The sequence below is a fragment of the Homalodisca vitripennis genome, chromosome 6 (assembly GCF_021130785.1).
Source record: "Homalodisca vitripennis isolate AUS2020 chromosome 6, UT_GWSS_2.1, whole genome shotgun sequence".
Taxonomy (NCBI): domain Eukaryota; kingdom Metazoa; phylum Arthropoda; class Insecta; order Hemiptera; family Cicadellidae; genus Homalodisca; species Homalodisca vitripennis.
Window position 1 is genome coordinate 155,735,097 of NC_060212.1, and position 18,425 is coordinate 155,753,521.

The 18,425-nt window shown below is 37.9% G+C and overlaps 1 protein-coding gene across 4 annotated transcripts in view; it reads right to left on the reverse strand.

The window, feature by feature from the left end:
- Positions 1-18,425, reverse strand: part of LOC124365038 (LIM domain transcription factor LMO4.1) — a 388,133-nt gene that overhangs the window by 252,272 nt on the left and 117,436 nt on the right. For all 4 annotated transcript variants that reach the window (XM_046820930.1, XM_046820931.1, XM_046820934.1 and 1 more), the window contains one exon: positions 16,970-17,015. Coding sequence is in view for 1 of the 4 variants with exons in the window: in XM_046820929.1 (XP_046676885.1) it covers positions 16,970-17,015 (46 nt within the window). In the remaining 3 variants the exon portion in view is untranslated. The remainder of the gene's footprint in view (positions 1-16,969; positions 17,016-18,425) is intronic.

The following is an 18,425-nucleotide window of genomic DNA, read 5'->3' on the forward strand; positions in this document are numbered from 1 at the left end:
TTTTGAGTTGTTAGTGCAACAATTGTTATATATATATATATATATATATATATATATATATATATATATATATATATATATATATATATATATATTTGTAGTTGAAAAATGTAGAGGAAATCCAAAATATTCATGATATTTTTAAAGTATTTTCTGAAAGTTCGACAGTTGATACCTTTAGAAGCTTTTATGGATTCTGTTCATTATTTAGTTAGTCCATAAAAGTAGTATGATTATGTGAAATTCTATGAAAGTTTTGTTAGGAATTGTGTGATTTCAGCAGTGTATATTGGAACATAATGTTGGTGGGCCAAAAACCAAACGTCAGATAGAAACAAAATTTCTTCTGAGTCACATGTACACACAGTGTTAGGTTATTACTTCCTGAGATTCCTTGACCAGTAAAGTCCTTAATATAGACTTTTACGCTGGTAGTAGTTTATTCTTGTAATTTTGAGGTATCGAAAGAAAACACTAAATACAATCAATCGGTCCAGTTCCCAACAACGAGCAGCAATAAAAAACCGCGGCACGAGGATTTGCCACGACAAACAGACAAATTGAGCGATATATTGGACAATGAGCGGGCCTAGGGTGGGCGGTGATATGATCTAGCAATGGCTAACAAAGCGGCCGTTTTGATGGCAAATTGACGGCAAACAGGCCATTATCGGCCCGATCCATACCGATACCGGCCGATTGAAGGCTGAACATGTGTCCACTCTCCCGCCCGTCTCGTCTAGCCATTGTCAGCGCCGAATCTGCTCAAATTCGGTGACCTGATTAAATGAGGTTCGCTCTTCATTGGATACAACACTACTAACACCGGGCTGAATCTTCATTTGGAATATAGAGCGTTCGGGACCGGATGTTATCCGCAACATCGCAGCACGTAGAGGACACTTCCGCCCTTCTGTCTTAGCAGGTGTTCATTCTGAGGACTGTTTCAACATTAAAATATATTTTAATACGACAATTGTCTAAATGTATTTATCTCTTAGATAAAAATGAATGTGTTGCTAAGCGTTAATGTCACGAACAGTTGAACCAATTCGGCTGATTTTTCTTTCATGGAGAGAAAATCGGAAGTTTCCCGGAATGTTTTAAAACTTTGAAAAATAATAATATTTACGAAGGTCAATCCAGATTTAACTATCACTAAACAGCTATTACCATTTTCAGCTGAACGAGGCAGAAAGATTTGTTTACAAATTTTAGAAAATATTAAATTTACAGTGCTCGATCAGTTGTGTAATGCAGATTGCAACGACAATCTAATTTATTCCAGCTCTGTTACAAAACACAACTTAATGGACAAAGCTGGTGTCTTACCGAAACTGGAAGACTCCCTCGAAAGTGTTTACGAAATTCTTAGTGTACCTTAATTAAAAACGGAGGTATGGACACAAACATGCCTCAATAAGCCATTTTTCTCAAACTAAAGTAAAAAAAAACAAGGCATTTATCACACATAACTTATTATAATTGATTTTTTATTAAATGTGACTTTTAGTTTAAAGGATTTTCCACTCTTATACCGGAAGCAGAACACAAGCAATGGAAGTGGATGGTTTTCGACCAAAGCAGTCTTTTTTAATTTACACACGCATATATTTTCTTGATCGGAGTAAACAGTCCAATTCAGTTATAGAACCAGAAATATTTTACACAAGAAATATACGCTTTTAAATCTACGTTGATTTCCAAGACTTAAATACTACATAGATATTTTCTTGGCCAGAGCAACAATGCAAACTCAACTAGGTAACTGTAACTACATTAGAAAGGAAGAGAATTCAAAAAGTCGGAATTTACAATTATTGACCGCATTTACTATTTTGTCGTACATGAGCACGTATATTTTCTTCATAGTTATATAAAGGCAAACTATGTATATATTTCTTAATCGGGGCATTAGGGTAGGTAAATAAACTGTGGCGTCACCAATATAATTGATTAGAACCAGAAAGGTATGCTCCTACGCTTGAAAAACAAATATGAACCAGTAAATATTTTATGTAATTTAGAATGACTACCATGGTCACTGAGAAATAATAAGCAGATATATGTCTCCTTCTGTTTGAAATTTATCATAGGGCTACATCATGGATGTGTTTACTAAGAAGGCTACCCTTTGATTTTAAAAGTTGTTTGCGAAGCCGCGGGTAATAGGTTTTTTATACAATATACTTAATTGTAACCAATAATAAATATGTAACACTTTTTGAAATTGACATTTTAGATCTAGTTTTTTTTAACTTTACTAAAACGCCCTGCACCAAAATACTGTTATGGCGGCTGTCATATTTAACTCCCATCTATGCACCACACGCCTAACAACGTAGCCAGTTTTACGTGTAAGAAAAATTATTGATTCGTCTCAGAGAACAGCTGATGATCAGTTGCGATATGGCAACACCGCCTCAATGTCCTCGAACTATTTTGGTGCGGGATGCTCTAAATCATTCACTGATTTTACGATACTATTAACCTTTGTATATAAGAAATCATTCATGATCGTGAAGAAAATCCTTTTGAATAGACATGGCTTTAATTAAATTTTTATTAAGATCGAAAAGTGGAATGAGGGTCATTATAAATTACTCCTGAATAAATATTAATTTCAAATATTCATGTATTTGTTATCTTTTATATCAGTTCATGTTTATCCATTTTTTTGATGGATCACAAAATTAATTGCTTTTCGAAAAAGCACTTTTATTAGCTTTTACAGAGTAACATACATTCAAACATTAAATTCGACTAAAGCAAACACACAAAAATAATTTTCATGATACTATTAAATGTAAGATTAAATCCATCCATCACCACATTAATATGTTTAATTGTATTAGTTACACAAGAGATAACTCATACAATGCAATAAACTAAGGCACGGCAAAGTTATCACTCGTACTGTCATCTGTGGAGTGAGAGATCAGGTAGCACATATTTGAAAGGTAACTAAGAAAAGTGGCGCAGCTCTAGCGTCGGACCTCAGAACTAACTGAAATAATCCCCCGGACCTCAGCCCACCACGGCCGTACGAATGAGATATCTCCTGTGTAACTGGTACAAACAAAGATACTACTAACACTGTTCTATGAAGGATATGCAAATGAAAACTTGAGATAACTTTAGATGACTTCATAAAATTCTTCCACTTAAAGTAGACGAAAATTGGATGCAGATTGCAAACCTATCTTGTAGTTTACTACCGCAATATTAACTTGGACAAATGCCGGATTATAACTGGCGTATTTGGCATACTCCCTCAATTTCCCGGATCTCCGAGATTTGGGAACGCCATGTCGAGGCCGCATTGGCGCCACTGATGGTCGCGAAGGTGTACGCACCATTTCGGTTCGTTAGAGACAAGACCACGCTGCTCCTGACAATGTGCTATCAAGCCCACACGAGCACCGCAACTGCGGATGTACAGATGAACGCAATCAACTCACAGCCAGATGTTCGTGCCTCACACAGACGCGTGCCACTTTACGTCCACATAAAACCAGATTTACAACTAGTTAACCGGGTGAAAGCGTACAAGGCGAGGCAATTATAGCAACAAATAAAATAAACGTCAATAAATACCGCGTTCCCTTGAGCAGCCAAAAATAGGTTAGGTTAGTTCGCGGTGACCTAGCAGCCAGGTAGAATCGTGCCAAGGCGAAGCGATGACTACATCGGGCTGTCGGCTCTAGGTGGTTATGGGAACTAGTGGGGAAAGGTAGTGGAGCCGTAGCTGGGCGGTAAACATATGCAGAATTGATATGCACGGCATTCATTCTTAGTCCACGCTACTTTTTATAATGCAGAAAGGAATACAAAAATATCTTTATTCAACAAACATATTTAAAATTTACTTTTAACTTAACTTAACGTTTATCCAATAAACAAACTGTTACTGGAAAAGTACATCTGGAGAACCTATTCTTGTAGTCGAAATTCTTACTCTGACCTTAACCATCTCGGAGAGTCTTTAAAGATTCCATACCCTTTTTTCGGTCAAGTCTTCAGCTCTAATTTCGGGTTAATATTTCAGGTCCTTGGTTTTTTTTTTATTTACTGCTGTACCAGGTTATTATAAAGCTGCGCACTGCTACTAGTAATTTCAACTTAGTAAATAAGAAAAATCTCTTATCAAATAGGAAAAGATGTAGGACTAGAATTAAAACAAACTCGGAATCAAGTAATAATTTCATATCAATTACAGGCAAATCCGTTTGACTAATTCCATACGTGCGTAAGACCGATACAGGAAGCAAACTTCCATACCTGTGCAAAATACTGAAGAGCAGATGGTGTTTGTTTGGGGCGACTAAACCCTGGCGTCTATTGGTTTTGTTTCAGTAGTGGTATTGTGTAGAAGTATTTTCTTCATTTTTGTGCGAAAATAATTTAAATAAGAAGGTACAGTAGACATACCTTTGAATGCCTCTGAAGAAAGTAAATAAATAAAAGGAGATTTAACTTTTGTGACAGGTCTACACCTGAGACACTCTATTTCTGTCCAAAGAAGGAATGAATTATATGTTATTCAGCTAAAATCACATCTAAATTCCTATTATATACTTCAACAAAAAGTACTCAGAGGCTGTATTCTACCCGGCAGCACGCACCAAAAGGTATTATCCAGCTGCTAAGACAACAGGTCCCGAGTGAGAGACAATGGCGACATCCTCCAATAACAGACGCTTCAAGCACGAATAATATGAAAACCCTGCAAGAGCAATGGTAAATAATGATCGCGTCAGCCAACAGAAGCGAAGCGATACTCTCGTGACACAAGCTTGGACAGTCTCGGGGCAGTCGAGGACTGGGCGAGGAAACACGACGCACTGTCGCGCCCGTTTCAGTTTTAATTATGGCCGAACTTTGTCTACATAAATCTTCTACTGGAATTTTAATTCGAGCGGGGGCATCTGCGGAGAGACCAGTAAATTCTGGACCGATTTACTCGCGACTGAATAAGGAAATGCAAATGTTTGTCCAACTCGTCCTTGTGCGATCGCGGGCGGTATCTTCCAGTGACACAGCTTGCTGTGGTCGCCTCTTGCAAGAACATACCTTTCTGTACACGTTTAGTGCACCGACAGGCCTATCTATAATCGTCTGATGAATGGACATAACTTCCTGTAGAAGACTGATGTAGCGACACACCTCTCTGTAGTCGTCTGGTGCACCGACAGGCCTATCTGTAGTCGTCTGATGAATGGACATAACTTCCTGTAGAAGACTGATGTAGCGACACACCTCTCTGTAGTCGTCTGGTGCACCGACAGGCCTATCTGTAGTCGTCTGATGAATGGACATAACTTCCTGTAGAAGACCGATGTAGCGACACACCTCTCTGTAGTCGTCTGGTGCACCGACAGGCCTATCTATAATCGTCTGATGAATGGACATAACTTCCTGTAGAAGGCTGACGTAGCGACACACCTCTCTGTAGTCGTCTGGTGCACCGACAGGCCTATCTATAATCGTCTGATGAATGGACATACCTTCCTGTAGAAGGCTGACGTAGCGACACACCTCTCTGTAGTCGTCTGGTGCACCGACAGGCCTATCTGTAGTCGTCTGATGAATGGACATAACTTCCTGTAGAAGACTGATGTAGCGACACACCTCTCTGTAGTCGTCTGGTGCACCGACAGGCCTATCTATAATCATCTGATGAATGGACATAACTTCCTGTAGAAGGCTGACGTAGCGACACACCTCTCTGTAGTCGTCTGGTGCACCGACAGGCCTATCTATAATCATCTGATGAATGGACATAACTTCCTGTAGAAGGCTGATGTAGCGACACACCTCTCTGTAGTCGTCTGGTGCACCGACAGGCCTATCTGTAGTCGTCTGATGAATGGACATAACTTCCTGTAGAAGACTGATGTAGCGACACACCTCTCTGTAGTCGTCTGGTGCACCGACAGGCCTATCTGTAGTCGTCTGATGAATGGACATAACTTCCTGTAGAAGACTGACGTAGCGACATACCGACCTCTAGTCGTCTGATGCACCGACATGCCCACTTGTAGTCGTCTGATGAAGGGACATACCTCTCTGTACACGACCGACGTAGCGACATACTTCCCTCTAGTCGTCCGATGCACCGACATACTTCTGTGTAAACGGCTGACATACCTCTTTGTCTAAAGTAGCTCTATGAAGACGACTGTTGTAACGACATACCTTTTTGTAGTCGTCTGATGTAACGACATACTTCTGTGTAAACGGCTGACATACCTCTTTGTCTGAAGTAGCTACCTTCCTCAATCGTTCTATACGGCGACATATTTTCGTATAGTTGTGTGATACACACCCTAATCTAACTTTCTGATTCAGCGACAGACTGTCGTAGTCGTTCGATGCAGAAACATTTCCTTGCCGTAGTTGTCTATTCCACACTTTGTAGTCGTGTGTGGAGAATTTTTTATTATATGCATGGTACATGTTAGCTGCATTTTTAAAAACTTTACAGGCAATCGGCACAAAAAAATTGCTCAGACATAAATAAACGAGCCAACTTGAGTTAACCACCAGTCGAGTGACTACGCGACGCTCTCATCCGTCACGACGCGCCGCGCCGTCACCACATCGTCACGGCCGGTCACATAACAGCTGTTTATTAATTAATCCGCTCAGCTGATCGGCCTCCGACTATAAATCAAGATGGCGCAAGCCCCCATAAATTGAGCCGTATAAAAATTGGCCAACAAAATAATCAATCCGTAATTTAATGGAGGGAGGAGGCGGCGACACGGCGTAATTGCCTCGGGCGGTTTAATTAAAAACGCGCTCTTAACTTGGCGGATAAAAAATGGCGTGGACGATGTCCGGGCAGGGCGCTTCATTTTTCCAATTAATTAGGGCAGGCTGTCTATGCCTAGCCGTCACTCTTCGATTCTATAATTACTCCTTAATTAAACGCTCTCGCTCGTTAGCTATTAATTAGAAAAAGAACTTTTACCTCGGAGTAATTATTTATAAGTTTTAACGACTCAAATAAAGATGTACTTAGTTAATGCGTCGACAGCCCTCGCAGCGATACTTCGCCATTTGTCTTACTCCAGTAAATTGATTTCCGCTAAATGATTTTTATTTCTCAACAGCTGTCAAGCAGGTCAAAGTTGTTTTAATTAAAAACGTTCAAAAAGCTTTCCTTAAACGATTCCATGTTTTTATAAGCGCCTGCAGTGTCTACATGTCCTGGGACTACCGTGTCGCTAACGATATTGTAACTAATTCGCGACGAGATTAATTAATATTTCAACAAGATAATGTTGCTCTGTTCGCTTTCTTTTCGGTACGTGCGCGATTATGGATTAATTAAAAATGTAAAGTTGACATCGGAGAAGTGACGTGGACACTGGGATGCCGGACAGCTACTTAGCGACTTGTTAAATCGGGAAATTACAAAAGCCTGCAGTTGACAACAACTTGCTCAGCCTAATTAGCACTAGTGTAATTAATTATTCCGCAGACAGTGACATCCGCTGTTATGTAATTAACGATAAATTACCGGCACAGGGTAACTCCGTCTCGGTATCTGGAAAATCTTCTTGACTAGAAGTACTTAAAAGTACACTCCCTGGAAGAATTTTTCAGGAAGACTGTAACATCCGCTTGTATATCAACGTTGTATTGTATGGTACAATGAAGATTCGCTTTTTTTGGCAAAGAAACGCGATGTGTATAACCTCTCAGAATCTGGATCTAATCCCAAATGGAAAAGTTAAAATTTATTGGAAATATAGGTAATACACAATTCCTGCCTTATCACTAAAATGTTAAAATTTTTATAGTTCAGTGTACCTAAATTATTGATAATAACCATTGTTCCAGTTGACCGTCATGTTTACCAGACCGAGGTTGTAGTTAATTTGCTTAATAACAGTTATTTAATTATACCCTTCTTGAAACTGGCACTTGTACCAGTGAGCTGCCACCTTTGCCTTAGGATAACGACAGTTATTCTAGTCCATGGTCAGTGTTACTTTTGGTACTGACAGTTGTTCCAGTCCACCTTCACCTTTAGTTTTGATACCGACAACTGTTTTAGTCCACCTTCACCTTAGTTTTGATGCCGACATATGTTCCAGTTCACCGCAATCATTAGTTTTGGTAATGACTGTTGTCCCCGTCCCCGTCCACCTTCACCTTTAGTTTTGAAACCGAGAATTGTTCCAGTCCACCTTCACCTTTATTTTTGAATCCGAGAATTGTTCCAGTCCACCTGCACCTTTAGTTTTGATGCCGACAGATGTTCCAGTTCACCGCAATCATTACTTTTGGTACTGACTGTTGTCCCCGTCCCCGTCCACCTTCACCTTTAGTTTTGAAACCGAGAATTGTTCCAGTCCACCTTCACCTTAGTTTTGATGCCGACAGATGTTCCAGTGCACCGCAATCATTACTTTTGGTACTGTTGTTCCCGTCCCCGTCCACCTTCACCTTTAGTTTTGAAACCGAGAATTGTTCCAGTCCACCTTCACCTTAGTTTTGATGCCGACAGATGTTCCAGTGCACCGCAATCATTACTTTTGGTACTGACTGTTGTTCCAGTCCACCTTCACCTTTAGTTTTTGGTACTGACAATTGTTCCAGCCCACCTCTATTGTTAAGTCTCGTGTAGTCCAGTTCCATTTCATTTTCACCGTTTATATTCCTGTTGACAGTTATTGTAGTTCACCTTCTTGTCTCTGTTACTCCACGGTGAAACAACAGTTATCTGTTGACAGCTCCCTCATTCAAACAAACAGGCAAGATCGAGTTGACAGTTGTTGCTGTATCAGCTCGCTTCGCTCACTCCGCTTCCTCTACTGAATTATTAATCTGGCGCTCCGGACTGGCTTGACCGCGTTTATGTTAATGTGTGCGTGATCGCTCTCGCATAATGCCTTAGCGGTGCAAATAATCGCATAATTACCGCGGGCTCGCCACAGTACTGTTAAATAACAGCACATGTTCTATTAAACACGGGTAAATCATTTGAAGTTTTCATTGATTTCTGTAATTGGAAGTGTCAAGGTAACGATAGACAGATTAGTCACCCACACTAAACGTTGACTATTAATAATAATAAGTCAGTGCTTTATTTATAACATTGTACAATGTATGGGTTCTACGCAGGAAACCTGTAGGCTCACGATATTTACAGACACTCTTCAGCAATGGCTGTAAGGCCGTCTGCTGTGTTGGCAATAAGAGAGTATTTATAATGTCTGATGGCTTCTAACTTTCTACTCGGCATTTAAATACTAATATAATTTCGTAAATACATAAACTATAATACTTTGTAAATAAAAATAGAAAAATTATCACTGTTCAAGAAAATTTTAAAATAAAATACGTTTTAAAATAGATTAATATGCTATTTTAAAATGTATTTCAAGCAAATTATTACATGAACTCCTAGTTTTACATCAAATTATTTTGAACGAAACATAACATATTGTATGTATTCAGACTGGTGTCCTTTATAGATGGGACCGAATGATTAGTTAGTTATACGATATATTGTATGACACCATAATGTAAATATTATACAATAAACTGTTCTAAAATTAAAATGTGTTCTAAATCTAATTGAACAATTTACCTTAATTTGTGGATATAAATAATTGACTATAATTTAAATGATTTAAAAAAATAAATAATAAATTTCTAATATTTTTGTAAGGAAACACTTATTGCAAAAATTAAGGTAGTAAAGCAACAAAATTCTTTTTCATAATATGCAAGGTCAAGCTATTAATATCTGATAAGTTCATGACTAAACGTTGACTATTACCATGTAAGAAAATGGTAACGGCTATTTACTTCTAACAGTTACGAAAAGGAGCCACCTGGATGAGACCACTTAAAAACGTAATTCTCTCAGTGGTAGTACACACACGTTAGTGTGATAGCGAGCTGTAATACCCATATTGTAATTAATTAATTACTATTCACCAGTGAAGGTTACAGTCAGTTACACAATACCGTATCAAAAACTGAGGATAAATGTCACCTTGAACGCTCTGTGCTGAATCTGCAAGGAGAGCTGGTAAACGCTAAGTAATTAAGCTCTCCCATCAGTGTACAGGTACTTGTACTCCACTCACTCGCCGCACGCAAGTCAACACGTTAATTAACCTGAGAGCGCCGCTACCTGTCCGTCCGTCCATCAGTCTGTCACTTTTTACCCGCCAAATGATATTAAATTATTTTAATTAACTATTATTATTTATGGGCGACACGGTGTTGCGTCGGCGAGGTGAGCTGGGCGCGAAATCGACCCTGCTAATTACCCGGATAGTGGCACAGATAAGGATGAGAAAATGGAATAAACAAAGGAAGAGGATTGTGGACGTTCTTTGCACTGCCTTGTTGGAGGGTGCCGAAAAGTAGCCTTGATTCCACTTACTGCTTTGTTGGATGGCGTCAAAAATAATAGCCCCAATCAAATCGACTGTTACCAACCCAGCTAGTAATGCTACAATTACCTGATTTATTATGCTACGAATTAATTAAACCTTGAAATAGTTCGAAATTCTACCTCGACTTCTACGCAGCGGAAATGAGATGGGACATCTTGTTGACTTCTTCGCCACCAGCCCTGCTAGATTTCGAGAAGAAATCATCAAATTAGTATATGGCACTCTATAATTCTGTTTCAACTATACCTTTTTTTCTGTTTTTACTCGCCTTTTTTAGTAGTACTTTGTTATATATTATAGTCTTTGCATTTAAATTGTTCGATATTGTTGTTGTATTTTATAGTTTATTGATTATTTCATGTACATGTATGTAATGGTATTGTAAAAGTGGCAATTGCCGTGGAAATAAATAAATGAAATAAATGAAATGAAATGAAATGAAATCATAACTAATGCACACGACGAATTGTACAATGTTGAGAGCATTCTTCTAAAACTCAAATTACGACCACAGCCGAGAAGATTAGTACCTAGTGTAAGCTACAGAGTGTGCTAGTGTTGTGCTCATCCTGTCAATAATAGTACTTGGTGAGTAACATTTGCTGGTTTTCCCAGTGATTCTTCCCTTTTCTGTGAACACCACTTCACTGAATGAAGAATCTGAGTACTTCCTCAGGACACATTAAAATGTTTTCCTTTGAGTTATGTCACAGAAAAACAATTATACCTAGCGAATTTAGTGTAAAAGTCTTTTCAGAGTAGCTGCACCGTTTATTTTACCTCACGTCGGAAATTCTCTGCAATATTGTACAGCACTAATATTGCGTACAATAATACAAGCGGTCTGCAAGCGTTGGCGTTTGTTGCATGCAAAGATGTTCGCCACTTAAAAACAATAAAAAAGTGCTCAGTCTCGGTGAAATGAATCACTGCTGAGAATATAAAACAGGTTGTGTGATCAAGTTGTGAGTGTTGGGTGGTGTGGGTGACGCGGGGGGGGGGGGGGTTCTTGAGCCGCCCCAGGTAGAGAAAGCTCGGCTCTACCACGGCTGACAAATAGGCAGCTATTGATGTGATAAATGGCGGCAACTGGTCAGTGCACTTCCGGTACAAGCAGCAGCGCCGCGCCGCATCTCTCGAGTTATACACAATCGAACAGTACTGTAGGACTGTAGGTAATACAAAACAAATAAGTTGTGATCTATTTATTTACAAAATAATAAAAACCGTTTTATTACACAAGCGAAGTTAGGACTTGTACGTCATCTCTGCTACTTAACCTATAAACAAAAATATACACACACAAAAAAAAAAAAAAAAAAAATCATTCCTACCGAAAAATCTAGATTTAATTTTGAAGGCTCTGCGATGAATTAGAAAAGATAATAAAGATGCATCTCTACGAGCTCTGCGTGCTGGTTTTATACTGTAAAATACTTCAGTGTTGGTTTTGGAGCAGTGAAGCAATATAGATGTCGATTTTAGTAACTAGGAAGTCTTTGATAACCTATTAAAATACTGTTGCTTTTGGTTTCATTACATTTATTAATAATTTGGTTTCATTAATTATTTCTTTATTTTATTATCTTTATTATGTTTTGTTTTTATTCTTAGGTAATATTTATTATTAATGTTTTAAATTTTACATTGCAACAGGTTAAGTGTAAGAAAGGGCCATGCGGCCCTAACTTTGCCTGTAAAAAATAAAGAATTTTTTTTTTTTCATTTAGTCCATGCCTGTACGTCCAGTTAGCAGCAATCGAATCTATATTAGAGTGCATTAGAACGTTCAAATTAATAACAAATGCTATTTTCGTAATGGATTGTATTTTTTCCTTATTACAAAATTATTTTTTGTAGTATAGAATTTTTCAACTGTGTTATAAATATGACAGACCTACATATGTATGTCTTCAATGAATCACTAACTCATGACTCAAGGGTTTAACTAACCAAAACCACGCAGGTTTTCAATTGCTTTTTCTTAAAGTCTCTTAAATTCTTCTTAAATTCTCTCTATAAAACGCAAAATTTATAAACGAATCTAATATGTTTGATCATTTTAAAACCAATAATTGAGTTTGGGAGATTTACTAGGAGATTAATAATTAAAGGGAGATTTACTTTATTTTCTGTAATAATGGTTTGGAGAAAGTAGAGGAAAAAGATCCACGCTTTATATTGTTTAACTTTTCTGAAAACTACACAAAAATAATCTACTCACGATACATTTCACGTTTCAAGCTCTCTAAGATTTCTTTAGATAAATAAGTAGACAACAAGTAGTGTCATACTGTACGTGACCTCTACAGTTGTTCCTACAATACACAAAATACGTAGTCTATAATAAAATACCACGACTATAAAAGTATTTATTCAACGCAAGTAGCAGAATCCTCGTTACACTATAGTTTTAATTTGGGATTGGACTCCTCTGTCAGAACACAAATTATAAAACATTCCTAGAAGTTAAAACAATAATTGGCCCCGTGAAGAAATGTTAAAGTCAATGTAAAAAGTTTTAATTGGCAAACAGAGATTATTGTAGTTACACAGTAGAATACATACTGTTTAACTTTTCCTGTTTTGGAGCCAAATTGTTAAGCACTTAAGTTATCAAGTACTCACTGTCTGTGTCTGTAACTAGCTCATTGAAAGGACATAGCATCGTTAGAAGAGACCTCCATTTTGGCGGTTTACAGCGGACAAAATCGGAGGTAACACAAACGATAGGTAATTATACAACAAAGCATCTTAACAATTATTCACCACCGATAAGATAACTAACTATCCGGGAAACTATATAGATAACGTTCAGTCATAAACACCACGTGTAAGTAATAGTGATGTGAACCTAACGAGTTCTAGGAAAGTCCTTTGTGCTTCTCCCGCCTCGCTGAGTATTGAAACGAACATTTTTTATTTTGTATAATAGTGTAGAATATTGTCTGAATAAATCAATTTTAATATTAATGAGTGTCAAAAAGACAAATAAAATTATTGGGTCTTTTTCGTTTAAGGGCCAGCACAAAAGACCCTAGCTTGCCTATTCAAAACTGAGATCACGCGATGCTTGCCCGCTGCGCAGCGCTTTGCGCTGCTTGCTCTTTTAGAAAAAAAAATTAACTCGAGCTTGCAAAGTCCAAGCCCAGATCAACTCACCACGCTTTATTGAACAAGAAAAACTAAGTATAACTCACGCAGGTTTCATTACAGGCAAAAGATAAGCGGCGCGCGTTTATCACTGAAAAGATAAGACGAGTTTATACTAGAAGTAGTACCTGGACTACTGCCCTACGAACTAATAACACAAAAAAAAAAACGATTAAATGTACTGTCAGTCAGGTATAGTATGTTTGTAAGTTGCTGGCCCTTAAACGAAAAAGACCCAAATTATTTATTACTGACTGCAAATAGCTTAGTTCTTGTCGACTGCATTGACATACAAAAATCATACATTCTCGCTTTATTCTCAATGAAAAGCAGCTTTAAGCCTTTGAGTGTCCTAGCTAACTTTGCTAAGTTGCTCTCTTAAATTGCCGGCCTTTTTTATATATTTGAAAGCTATGTTGTGGGAAAATATGTTGTTCAATAACCACTTTACAGATTTCTATAATTTTGTTGTCTTTTGGCAATAAAATGAGGAATGTAATAGGCCTACGTATGTTTATGGTTAAAATAATATACGATACATTCTTCATATGTTGTCAGTACGAATTGTTTTTAAACTTTTCATCACTTTTTCAAAATTGTCCAGATCTATTATTTTTTTTCGGTGTTTTACCTGTACTACGTGAAAGGTCATACAAAAATAAACAAAATTCGTATATAATATTACATTTTTCGGCAATAAACTAATGTCAACAATAGATATTAAATTGCTATGCACTTGGAAGCATTATTGGCAACAATAAAACAAACAAATTGCTATGGAAACGTCCGAATTTCAATATTATATGGCTACAATAATAAGTGTAAATTTTACACTACTCTATTTGTTTTTTAATCTAAGCACAATTATGAAATTAAGTAAACAATACTTTGGCAATTCACAAGGTATTTACTATGTCTGATATGCCGATGCCGCAGCACTCAAAGGGTTAAGTTGGAAACTATTTTTCAGATTGCATACATTTTTAAAGAAAATGTTCGTCACAGCCCTTCAAAATATCCTTAAAAAAGGAAAAAATTTAAAAAAATATTTTTATTATTCCATGAGAAGGGAGAGGTACGCATTTCAAGCAGGATTTAAGGCCATTTGATAATCAGGCTAAAAGAAAATATATTTAAGAAAAGTATATGATTTTGTTTACAGTATGTATATGTAAAATGACTGGAAGGAACAACATAATTAATTTTAATTTATAAAACATTAATATCCCTAAGTAAAATTTGTACTAAAAATGTGTTATATTTTAGAGTTATATTTAATTACCAATACGATTTTCTGAAATCACTATTCATTAAAACCCCTTAACCTTCTTCTCCCTTGTATATCTTTGAGCCTGCTTACGACATTGTACAAAAGGTCCTACTTCATTTGTCAACAATTTCTCGAAGAGCGATTGCAAAATATAATTCTAAATTTTTACTGAAGTTTTAAAAACCAATCGGTTTAAAATCTCCACAAAAAGTTAGATTGCAAAACCTGTCAGTCCTTACATACACTGTTTTACTCATTGACTACTAGCTATTGGTTTAAATCTAAAAAAAAACTTACACCATTTAATAAATTGTTCCTAGAACATATTAGCGCTACAGCATAATCGTGTAAAGGCTAGGCCCGTTTTCGTCACCTCAGGCAGCATCAGCATTTCTACATAATTAATTAGGCTCCGGTCTGCCTTTACCAGTTGGCGAAAATCACGTGGAATTGGCGAGAGCTGCTTTACAATCAATAGCAGCCGGGCATGCAAGTACTGGTACACTGTGAACTCTGACATTCAACAGCGCGCTATTAGACAAAGTAAATAGCCGCGGCGTGTAATAAGTCAAGGAACAGGTTTGTAAGCGCGCATAATGAGAAAGCGGCCCGCCGTGCACTGCGGCGGTGCGCGACGGGGCCTTACGCATGCTTGCTGCAGTACACGCCGTTCTGCGCATGCGCTACTCCGCGGTCAGTGTCAACGCTTGCCTTGAGACTGTTCAGGCGTTCCCCGCAAGGCCACAGTTTCCGAGCTAATTAACTCAAATGTTGTCGCTCACCATCAAACTGGTAGCAAGTTCAGTCGGTACCAATTAAGTAGGGTCCGCGGTTTGCATAAGTGAATGTCCGACCGGTTTAACTCCAGCTACATTTCTGGAAATTTGTTAACATTCACGAATAACAGGCTGTTTTCAAACTAGAATATATCTTTCACAAAACATACAACTATACTGTGTTGAAAAACTTTATAAAATACTCGACATTTGTTGAACATAATCCAATTCTCTATCGCCGAGAGTCGCTACGAAATAAACTACTTCTTAATTGTAAAATAATATTGAAACTTTACAGCATGAAACTATTATTAGTACACCTCAGGAGTTGAGATGTATTGAATTATACTATATCTAAAGCTTAAAGCCTTCGTTGAAAAACATCGGGAAGACAATATCCTATTACGAAATGGGTCCAAAATGAGGGTCGTCTGTAAGAGATCCACACGTTTTAATGTCAAATGAAATTCAAGTACATTACATGAGCAACGCGAGAACCTTGTAAACAACTAACGTCTCCAGATTTACTAACGCTCACGTAGCATATAGGAAAATTGAATATTTCTTTTTTTATGATTTTAAGTTGAGTCTTTAAACCGACAAAGTGTTTTTGATTCCATACCATACATTGTTACAATGTTAAATCTACACCGTAAGTAACCCAACGTAAGTAGAGACCGGCAAGACCAGTCCACGCCGCTGTCACGGTTGTTTACCGCAACTAAGACCCTTGCTGATCGCATTATGGATTTTGGCAACCGTATCGAGTTGGCGCTCAGCCTACAATTGGTATATCGTATTTTTCTCTGATTATCAGACGCTGGTTAGAGGTCTTTCAATATCTATTTCCACGAGCGGCCTTATTTATCTGGAACGCTTTATTTCCTGCGCATCAACCACAGTTTTTATTCTCAGTCCCATGGATGGAAATACAAGGGCTGTTTTTACGAAAGCAATAGGATTTCTTGATCTATTTACACTTTCCTCGTAAGTATATACTTATACAATTTATAGTCTGTATATAATAACCTGTATATCAACATATTTTGCAGAGCTTGATTGAATTCAAATTATATTAAGGTGGACTATGCCCCTCGATGTGGAGATTTTACCAAACAGAATAAGAGTATTACTGCACAAACAAAGTGGTCATAAAAATTGGCAGATGTAAGGTAAGATTTGACCCTTTTTACCCCTAATCAAATATTTACACATTCATCGGCTCCATTTCTTCACCCATTCCCTGAGTAAGTTGCGGGGTTCAATACGATTATTACAGCATATCCCTATGGTTTGGTCCACGAAGAATCTAGACAACCATGAACATCAGCTGAGCGACTTACCTCAAGACTGTAGCGGTGGAAGCAAGCCGGCTCGGGCAGCCGCGACCTGCAACATAAATCACGGATATGATTCATTAGGTCGAATATCGCCCCTCTCCCTCGCACAACAAGGGTATAAATAACCTGCAATCAGAGACCAGCCGTCATGCCATTATGTGACTAGCTGCCAGCAAGCCGCCCGCCGCCCGCCTCCCGCTCAATTAGCCCTATCAGTTAAGTAAACATGTAAAGCCTGAATTATAGAATGCTCGTTAGTCCTGTGCCGAGACTGACGCAGATGCGATATATCGATGTGTTTCTCCCACACTACGTTTTTTACCGTCAACGACACTCCTACGGTGTAGGCTATTAGGTAGGTAGCCTTCGAGCTTTGTAATGGAAACATGTGTCCTAAATCGTCAAATGGCAAGGCTACTGAAAATGTCCTGGCATCACAGATAACCAGCGTAAACACCCTAACAACTGAATGGCCGTCGGGCAACGATAGCCAAGATGTACTGTAACGCTGTCCAAGAGATGTACTGTAGTTAGAGGAGAAATGGAGTTGTGTATTTTTTAATATTGAGACTCGAGTAGCTTTTTCTTGTTTGAGGGTGCTCGGTTGAACTCCTTGATCAGATAATCCAATGGGTAAAAAAGGAAAAGCCTAATGTTTCACTTAACAGAAACGTATATTCATACCAGAAATTCATGTAAAGCGAGCTTAGAAAATACCCTATTTTGTAGTGTTTTCAGTTTTAATTACATATAAATTTTTTACAGAATACAGAAATCTTTATTCTTCCACATCAAGAAGAGAATGATGTCAGGTAAAATAAATTACAGTGTTAAGCTAGTGTGTCCGCACTTGTTTTAAAATTTACCAAATTAAGGATTAGATCCCCAGCTATTCATTGTCGAAATCTTCTCCGAAGTCCATCTGCAGGACCATTCTTTAAGTTTGCAGGAAGGAAGTAAACAAATTGCCACCTGCATAAGACGGCTTCTTTGAGTATTCTGTGGTTCTTTGAAGAGGCAGGTTGTATTAATTAAATGTGTTAGTTGTTGTGATGCATCCCTTTAATACAGTGTTGTACTACATGGTTATTTCGTACTATGATAATACCCCACAGTGGCGATGCCTCATTAAGCGGAATAATACACGATAAATGCTAAATTTGCATAAAAACACAAGTTTTCATAATTAAACCGGCCGCGGATAGAGGTGACCCGCCCGTTTCCCGTCTAGATTTGCGTTGTAAAAACCGAATCCGGCACGGTTTATTTTATAATTTAGTGCTAATTAGTTTACGTGGACAGCGCACGGCCGACAAAACAAAATATGTTAATGAAACTAATTAACCTTTCTAGAAATAAATCAGGCGTAAAAACACGCGTGACGCGGACGCTAAATAAAATTTAGTGCGAGAAACAACGGAGACAATTAAAATTTGTTTATGCAACGTGTGCGGCAGCT